Here is a 10,000-nt window from a genome sequence, read left to right as displayed (position 1 = left end):
GATGGTAATTTTGTTGTTGTTGTTGCTGTTGTTCTTGTTGTTGGTGGTGGTGGTGGTGGTGGTGGTGAAGAGTGAGGAAGAATACAAATGAAGAACAAACAGCAGCATACCTGTTATTCCTTACAAAGCTGTTTGTGGTGACTTTACTGTCTGGCTTAACGTAAGAGAATGAGAGAAAAAAAAAAAGCACAGATGAAGAAGAGAGGAGGAAGAGGAGGAAAAGGACAAAGATGTCGAGAGGTCGAGGATGGGTGAGAAGAAGGAGGAGGAGAACGAGGAGGAGGAGGAGGAGGAGGAGGAGGATAATGAAGACGAGAAAAACGAGGACAAGGAGGACGACGAAAAGGAGGACGATGGAGAGGAAACGAAAATGGTGGAGGAGGAGGAGGAGGAGGAGAGAGGAGGAGGAGGAGGAGGAGGAGAGAGGATGTTGAGACGAAATGGAATAATTGATTGTTAATTTACCTGCAACTAATATAATATACCTTAAACCCATCAAAATATTACTTAGAGAGAGAGAGAGACAGAGAGAGAGAGAGAGGAGAGAGAGAGAGAGAGAGAGAGAGAGAGAGAGAGGGGAGAGAGAGAGGGAGGAGAGAGAGAGAGAGAGAGAGAGAGAGAGAGAGAGAGGGGGGAGAGAGAAAGAAGTGGGGGAAGGAGGGAGAAGAGGAAAAAAATAATAGAGAAAAAAAAAGAAAGGAAAGAGACGAGATTGAAAGGAAGAAAAGGAAAGGAAAGCAGAGAAAACAATGAAAGTAAGAGGGAAGAGGATAGCGAAGTGAAGGGAGGGGAAAGAGAAGGAAAGTATAGAAAACAAGGAGAGGATACAGAAGAGGTAAGGGGAGAGAGAGGGAGGAGAAGGGAGGAAGGGGAAGCAGCGGTGTGTGCCAGTCATCTTGCTTTCCCTTGACTCACCGAGGTTGGCGGACTGAGGTTGGCGAGTCCTTGGCGAGGCGGACAACTGTGCACAGACTTAACCGTTTTTATTGCTATACATTCTCTCCAATAATCACCTCCATCTTTTAAGACATCTATATTTTTGCACTCGTCTCTTTATTATTTCCGGGGCTTAGAAAATAACGAACATCACCTTCCCTTTTTTTATTCTATTTATGTACGTGTACGTCTATGCAAGCATCAGTATTCCTATGGTAACCTGAATGTTGATAAGGGAAGAACAGACTAGTTCAAGGTTAAGGAAGCATAAAAGCGAATCAAGGACGATACTTTAGTAGGAGTAAAATAAATAAATAAATAAATAAATGTTTGTCTATGAGTGCTTTATGAAATCACTTACGTAGCACAGGCGAATTTTTTTTTTTTTTCTATCTGTCTCAATCTATAGGCAGGGCAAAGTATGAAAGCAATATAGGTAACAAAGAAAAATAGAGGTGAACGGCTCACACTGACACTTGAGCGCGGCTATGCGGACTTAAGAAAAAATATATAAGACAAGAAAATATTACACGATGATCAGGGAAAATACAGATAAGATTTATGAAGACAAGACAGTTAAAGGAGGAAATAAAAAAAAAAGCAAAGTAAAAGAAAATACCCAAAACACAACAAAAAAAAGACATGAAAAACGAGAGTAAATTAGACAAAAAAAAAAAAAAAAAAATACGTACACACAAACTAAACACACAAAATACATTGATAAAACCGAAACAGATATAGGCCAAAACAGATAATTATATATAAAAAAAAAACAAAAAACAAAGAAAAACACCAAAGTACACTTCAAGACTCAAAACACTCTCCACTTATACATATTCTACAACACCACTCCTTCTGAACACCACTATTTAACATAACAATCTTAAAACATTACTGCTTCAAAACATTTCTCTTATCGGCGCCGCGTTCCACAACCTTGACGTTTAAGAATGGACAGACGGTAAGATGGATGGGTGAATACAAGGACACGTGAAGAGAGACAGACGTTCGAGGCAGGCGTGAAGAATAAGGCAGAAAGACGACGTCCCCTCCACACACAAAAGCCCAGCAAGCGATGAGCCAAGCCAGTGAAGTAAAAAGTGTTATAAATAGAAGCTTAACATGAACAAGATAAATTACCGTGTTTACTTGACATTTTTTTCGTTGAGTTGCGTTTATGGAGGGAAGGGATGTTGAGAGAGAGAGAGAGAGAGAGGAGAGAGGAGAGAGAGAGAGAGAGAGAGAGAGGAGAGAGAGAGAGAGAGAGAGAGAGAGAGAGAGTAAATTGAAGTTATGATGTCGCAAAAATACGAGCAAATGGCATTAACTGTATATGTATATATAAGAGAGATCTACTTCTTAACACGAACTTCAACCTTCATTAACCCAATTTAATCTAACGTAATCTAACCTAACCTAACCTAACCTAACCTAACCTAAACCTATCCTAACCTAACACAGTCTAACCTAAGGAAAAAAAAATGCTACCTTGTCCACCAAGAAAGTGACATGAACCATCGAGAGAGAGAGAGAGAGAGAGAGAGAGAGAGAGAGAGAGAGAGAGAGAGAGAGAGAGAGAGAGAGAGAGAGAGAGAGAGAGAGAGAGCGTGTGTTCTCATGAGGTATATAAATAATGAATGCTTCCCTGTCTCCTTCGCGTTGTCCCTCCATTCACCTCCCCCGCGTCGGCCGGTGTTACTGTGACTCCCTTTGTTTTATTCATCCCGGCCCGCGACGCAACACTTGAGAAGGAGAGAAGCTGCCGCGAGACTCGGAGAACTTGACACACTGAGAAACGAAAGCGTAAAAGAAATAGTAGAGACAATACAAGAGGAGAAAATGTGCACCAAGAAAGGGACATTGAGGAAGAAAACGTGAAAAATAATAAAGGCAACAAGAGGGAATAGGAGAAGCTGCCTCGAGACTCGGAATTGGGCACCCTATAAGACGAGAGTGTAAGATTAATGATAAAAGCTATACGAGGAGAGAAGATGCTTCGAGATTCAGGGAAAAGACAGATGGGAGTAGAAACTGCAAGAAAAAATGGAAAGGACAACATGAGGAGAACATTTTGCTTCGGGAACAGAGCAGATTGAGGGAAAGACAAGTGTAACACGAAAACAGAAGATGCTTGGAGACTCAGAATAAGAAAAAAACGTGAAGAGAATGGCATAGGGAAAGATAAAGACAACACCCTGATAAATAAAAGGTATACTTCGGGAACATGACAGTGAGGAAAAAAAAATATATGAGAAATGATAAGAGCAATACGAAAATAATAGAAGCTGCCTAGCGACTTAGAGTAGGACGAAAAGAGAGACGAAGTATAAGAAGAGGTAGAAAAAAAAAAAACACCTGAAAATTACAGAGGACAGTTGGACACTCACAACAAGACACACTGAGGGAAGAAAGAAAAGGTACCCACTGTTAGACGCAGAAATTTAAAAGGAAATAGACGCGGAAAAAAAAAAGACGAAAAAAGAACAAATATATACAAGAGGACTTTGACGGAGAGGACAGATGCAGACTTATAGCAGGGGCAGATGCAGTGTATAGGGATGAGGTAAGGAAGTTAGTGATACTGGTAGATAAAATGAAAGGAGGAGAAGGAGAAATGGAAAGAGGGAGAAGAAGAAGTGTTGCCGACAGAGAAAGACAAACGATGACTAGGTTGCAAAATACTGAGCTGGAAGAGGAGGAGGAAGAGGAGAATAAAGAGAAGGGCTAGAAAGGAAGACATGGTTATGTAGAATACAAAAGTGAAGAGAAAGAAAAGATCGTGTACCTCAAGAGAAGAAAGAGGAAGGAAGGCAAGATTACGAAGAGTAGAAAACTGAAGAAAAAAAAACTCAGGGCAAAAGAAGAGGAAGAAATGAAAGTTACGGAAAATATTAAAAAAATAGAGAAAACAACTGGATACCTCAGGACAAATAAAAAAAATAGAGGATAAAGTTATGAAGAACAAAAAAAAAAAAAAACTGAAAAAATGGGACACCTCAGAAAGTGAAGGAGGAAGAGGAAGATAAATAGGAGGAAAATAGAGAAAAAGAAGTAAGTAAAGGAAGAAAACAAGTATCTTCTGCTACACTGTCTAGTAGTCAAACCAGTTTCTCTTGTTGTGTGACTATGGGTGTGAAGACGTGACTCTCTCTCTCTCTCTCTCTCTCTCTCTCTCTCTCTCTCTCTCTCTCTCTCTCTCTCTCTCTCTCTCTCTCTCTCTCTCTCTCTCTCTCTCTCTCTCTCTCTCTCTCTCTGTGTGTGTGTGTGTGTGTGTGTGTGTGTGTGTGTGTGTGTGTGTGTGTGTGTGTGTGTGTGTGTGTGTGTGTGTGTGCCCGTTTATCTGTTGGCATGTCTGTTTATCTATCTGCCCGTGTTAAATGTCTGACCGCCTGTCTGTCTGTCTGTTTGTCTCTGGCCGGCTACGTGTTAAGCTTTCTCCCTGTTTGTTGTTGGTCTGTCCCTCCCTGCACTGCCTGTTTGTCTGTCTGTCGCGTGTGCAGCTGGAGTTTAACTATAAAAAGAAAAGAAAAGATCTTTATGCTCATTGTAGCAAAGAGAAGGAGGGAGGGAGGGAGGGAGGGAGGGAGGGAGGGAGAGAGAGAGAGAGAGAGAGAGAGAGAGAGAGAGAGAGAGAGAGAGAGAGAGAGAGAGAGAGAGAGAGAGAGAGAGAGAGAGAGTTGAAAATTTAGATAGGGAAACACAGACAGAAAGAATACAGACAGACAGACAGACAGACAGACAGACAGATGAACAAAAAGAGATCACCAGACAAAGAGAGACAGTCAGACAAACAAATAAACAAACACATAGGCAGAAAAAAAGACGGACAATCACCCACGCAGCAAGACACAGACACACAGACAAATACCAGTGAAATGACCAGAAACAGAAGAATACCCAAGACATTACACAGACAAATGATAACAGCTTTCCTCTGTCACCACGAAGGGTCCCAAAACTGACCACCAGATTCCCCCTTTACATTTCTCCCGGTCAAAGCTTCCTGTGATGCAAGCGAGGGTCTTTTCCTCGTAGCCTTAGCGGTGCAGTGAACCAGGGGCGTGTGTAGAGCTGCTGGAGGTAAGTAAGAGACCAGGACGGAAGGAACCAAGTGTGGGGAGAGGAAAGGAAGTCAGAACAAACCGTAGATCTATATATGAACATCTATTTATATACCAACCCAGGAATTCCACACGAGATGACCCAGACAAAGCACGACACACTTCTCCAGAGATCATTCATACTCTTAGTCCATTTAAACATAAGAACATGAAAAAAGGCAAGGGAAGCTGCAAGAAACCATCACGTGGCAGTCTCTCATATGTTGTGATGAGCTGAAGTATTTGACGTAGGTAATGGATGTAATAAAGGCAATGATTTCTCCCCATCTACCGAAATGTAATTAACTTAATGGACCAAACTGCAGTAGATATCTTGGTCCTTACGTAATTGTTTGTGATGAATTAAGTATCTAATGTAAGGTTACAGATGTAGTAAAGGCAAAGGTTTCTCCCACCACCTAAATGTAGTTTTGAGAATGAAAATAGAGAGAGAGAGAGAGAGAGAGAGAGAGAGAGAGAGAGTGTGTGTGTGTGTATGTGTAAGTTAATACCAGATGAACTGTTGTGAATGGGAGAAAGCAAGCAGTAAGAATGATGATACACAGATGAAGGATAAGATGGCGAGGGAAGGCAAGACTAAACGATGATGAGGATAAGATGACCATACGTGTGAGGAGACAAAGTGTTGAGTGAGGAATGAATGAATGAAGGAAGGAAGGAGAGAGGAAAAGAAGGAATGAGTGAATGAAGAAAAGAAGGAAGAAAAGGAAGAATGAAGAATGGAAGGACAGAAGAAAGGACAGAAATAAGGAAGGAAGGAAGGAAGGAAAAAACAAAGAAACGCGGAATATAAAGAAAATGACACTAGAATGAAATGAACAATATAGAAAACGTTACTGACACACACACACACACACACACACAAAGGGAAAGTAAGCAAGGAGGAAGCGAGGGGACGGGGACGAGAGAGAAAGGAACAGTAGAAGAGAAGAAGGAAGAGAGATAGACGAAGGAAGGAAAAAAGTGATAGAGAAAGCGGAACGAGTCCTCTATCAGTGAACGAAAAGGGTGAGGGAAGGAAAAAGGGGAAAGAGACTTAAAGAGGAGGGAGAGATTGGAAACTGTTTATATAAGGGTGTGGGGATGTAGGAGGGTGGAAGGGTGGGAGTAGGTAAAGGCTGACGAATGACTCAGCAGGCGCCCCTCCCGTCCTAGCTCCCCTCCCTTCACTGAATTATTCATCGTAGTTATTCACTGCTGCATCGAGGTGTTGGTGGTCACTCGGGAGAGAAAGTTTGGTGTGAATACTAGACCGGACACTTCACTGTTAAGTTTTCCTGTGCACGCTCTTGAGCAATCCAACATTAATTCCTGTTTGTCTGTGATGTTATTTAGTGAGAATGAATATGAAAGGTTAAGGTACGTTAGTGTTATGAACATAAATATACGACCGCTAGGATGCGCTCGTCGTCTATTGCGTCTGAAGATTGTGTGGGAAGAACGGCAGTAGTTTGCAAAGAATATAAATGAATATATAAATTGATAAGCTAATAATATATGAATAAATAATGTTTTAGAACCACTTACTTATCAGTAACATCATAAGTGAACTGATCAAGAATTTCACTTCATTCACTCCTCCATTAATTTATTTGCTAGGGCAATCAGTTCCTACATAAAATACAAGTAAAATAAATAAAAAGTTCACTAGCTAAGCGTGATAAACTTGACAGTCCCCATCATTTACACACGGGAGCTTGACACTCTCTTCACTCAGGAAAATTATCAAAAGTAAACATTTAACTGACCCCGAATAACAATTGGTCGCCGTCCCCCACTCTTCCCATCCCCCCCTCACCTGTGTCTTTCCGCTCCCCCTCACCTGGCCACGCGCGGCGCCTTAAGCAACAGGTGGGGTGAGGGGGAGGCATTTCCTGTCACGAGACCAACTTTTGTGAGAAACACGGGGGGTGATGTTGAAAATAGAAAGCATTTCCTATTTGTCGGAATGCCAGTCATGTTGGCGACGCTGGAGGTGTTGGCGTCTTCTGTGAGGCCTCGCCCTTCACGCCCCGACCTCCGAGGGGCTCAGCTTGCGTGGTATTGGTGCTTGGCTGACTCACATGGTTTATCCTTTGAGTGGTTGTGATAATGTGACATCTGCTTTGTATTTTAGTCATCGTACAGGTTTGTTGTCGGGTAAATACAAGTATGATAGTGGGAAATTAATATCTTCCCGACAGACAAGGACCAGTGGAGAATTTTTCCTTTACTTGCGTACAACACATTCGTATTTTTCCTCTCGTGGTGGCGCTGTGCTTGCTCGTGAATGCCACACCTTGCTGCTACAGTTTTTTTTTTTTTTTTTTTCAGGTCTTCCCTCAACACATCCTCCCTCCCCTGCTACGATGCTGGACACTTCAATGTGGCTGAATATTAAACATGTTTTTCTTACCATTGTTTCAGGCCGGGTGGGAACCAGCCCTGTCCGCCCACACTACCCAACGCCCCTGCACGCCACCTGGTTTCCGGAGCACTCCAGGGCTGTGGGCGTGACTCACTCTCCCTCCACGTCATGGGTGCCGCCGCTCACCTCCCGGCCGCCGCCTCCCGCGCCCCTCCACCACCCGCATCTCTTCACATTCCCGCCCACCCCACCCAAGGATGCCACGCCAGACACCATTGGCATGACGGCGGTGGCTCACGACTACAGCTGCGTCACCACCTCAGCGGCCTCGCACGCCGCCCACCAGCAGGGTCTGGAGATGTCCCTGGCGGAGGTCAAGTCGCCCGCCACCCTGTTGCCCCTCATGGGCGGCTCCAAACGCGAAGGTATCGACGAGTACGCCTTCTCTGTTCCCTTACACACCCCCGTCCAACCACCGCCCATCCTCCACGCCCACAACCCTCAACCTCTGCCACCACCGCCCGCTGAGGGGCTCCCACCTGACCCCTATGCAGTCCACGACGCCTACCTCCCCGCCCATGAGGATGCCTACTACCCCCTCCCCCCCGGACCCTTCACCTCCCGGACGCGCCCCTTCCATCTCGGCCGCCAAGACCAAAAGCAAAGCCAAGGCCAGCGCCGGTAAGCCAGCCAGCCCTCGCACAAGTCCTGCGCTAATACAACATTACCATCACTCTCCACTAGCTGACTGCCAACCGATCACTTGTGTCGCTTCCTTAAGTCCTTGCATCTGCACCTCACACACGTCCAGGCCCGCCCCAGGGGAGGCGAGCCCCGGCAGCGGCCTGGCTCACCACCACCGCCGCCCTTACTCAATGCAGGGAGTCGCGTTTTTGGAGTGATCATTATTTAGTGAGTGGCGGTGGCGCTTATTGCACTGCATAAACATGATGGCACCCGCGGCCTGCGAGGTGTTGAGCGAAGCGCGATCTGTTGAGCGAGGCAGCAGCGCCGCCAGGGACCGGCAGCTGCTGCTGGTGCTGCATAGCATTATTTTTCTCAGCGCCCTAGGCTATGGAGGCTTGTCTGTGGCGATCCCTCAATACTGCACCTCTGCAACACTCAGGACTGTTGCTTGTTGATGCACATGCACATGTTATGTACGCACCACTCAGCCTTTCCATGATGTGCATTTCATCACTCAGCTGCACCTCTTCTCTGGGCTTCCTTTATCTATTACTTCTATCGTAACACAGACTTTCGCGCCCGTGAAACACGTAATGTGCATTCCATCACTCAGCTGCACCTCTCTCCTCTGGGCTTCCTGTATCTGTTTTTCCTCACGTAACAAATAGATCTTTGCGTTCGTGAACGGCGGAAAGATAATCTTTCACGGCACCTCAGTACCACTTTCCACGAATAACGCAATTACTCTCAAGCCCCGTGACGTCAGCAGCAACATCAGTATTCTGCGTTTTTTTATACACAATATGATCAAGACAATAAACATTAGCATTATGCTGTTACGTCATCCTTGCATGTGTTTCGCTAAGATTCTGAGAGTTGACCTTGCACAATATTTAGCATGTGATGGCAGGAATATCTGGAGGCGTGAAGTTTCCGATAACAAGGGTTTACTGAGAAAATGCAGTTATGGAAACATACGGCGTGGTGGTCTCTTAGTCTTCAGAAATAGGGCCGCATTTCAAAACACTTTCGATTCTTATAATAACTATTTTCCAAAGCCACAGAGATAATCGGTCGAGTTTTCATGAGTATATTTCCAAATGGTGATCCAGAATGCTGCTTAAACTATTACTAGAATGACAAAAACAGACCTTTAAACACAAATAACATTCACCAGAGCTTGTGAAACCTAGAGTCATGAAAGCACGTTTCTAAAACAAAATAACACCCACTAGATTCTTTTGAAAAGCAGTCGAAAATATTGACTCCGGACTGGACGCTTAGCTCGCGGCAGAAGAATGCAGTAAACACGGTTCCCTATTTGTAATTAACTAGTAAAGTAACAAACTGGTTTTCTGATCGGTACACGCTGCTGGTGCCCGTGTGATCCCCGGGAAAGTGAGCTTTGACCTCTACAACCACAACCTCCACCGCCTCCACTACCACCACCACCACCGGCAGGAGGAGGGAAGGTCCCGGTAGCCGCTCCTGTCACAGAGGGACGGACCACTTTCTCCTCCCATATCTGTCCCGCCTCCACCTCACCTCCACCTCAGCTTGTTTTTCCTCCCACTCTCATACTCCCTCAACCCGTGTGCAGGTATCCTAGATACTCACGCACACACATCCACACACAAAAAGTCATATTTCAGCTTATAATATAATAGCAGTATTTTTTTTTAATTCATCAATGACCATTTATGCAACTAATTACATACAAGAAAAAAAAAGTAGATACTAAATAGTAGAAAATAAATGACACACACACACACACACACACACACACACACACGAACCAGTACTGCGACAATTACAAGTTCAAAGTGCTATTCGTGTTAAGTCACACACTGAATGCAAGACGGACATCCGTAAACTCAAGAAAGGGATGAAGGGCGTTTTATCCATCAAT

At 44.4% G+C, this 10,000-nt stretch overlaps 1 protein-coding gene across 2 annotated transcripts in view; it reads left to right on the top strand.

Annotated features, from left to right (window-relative positions):
- The window catches only part of LOC135101195 (GATA-binding factor C-like), a 206,147-nt gene that overhangs the window by 52,120 nt on the left and 144,027 nt on the right, over positions 1-10,000 (top strand). For both annotated transcript variants that reach the window (XM_064004805.1, XM_064004804.1), the window contains exon 3: positions 7,464-7,829. In XM_064004805.1, coding sequence (XP_063860875.1) covers positions 7,464-7,829 — 366 coding nt within the window. The remainder of the gene's footprint in view (positions 1-7,463; positions 7,830-10,000) is intronic.

The sequence above is a fragment of the Scylla paramamosain genome, chromosome 6 (assembly GCF_035594125.1).
Source record: "Scylla paramamosain isolate STU-SP2022 chromosome 6, ASM3559412v1, whole genome shotgun sequence".
In the NCBI taxonomy this organism is placed as follows: Eukaryota; Metazoa; Arthropoda; class Malacostraca; order Decapoda; family Portunidae; genus Scylla; species Scylla paramamosain.
The sequence above is the reverse complement of the archived record's forward strand: the minus strand, read 5'-3'. Positions and strand labels throughout refer to the sequence as shown.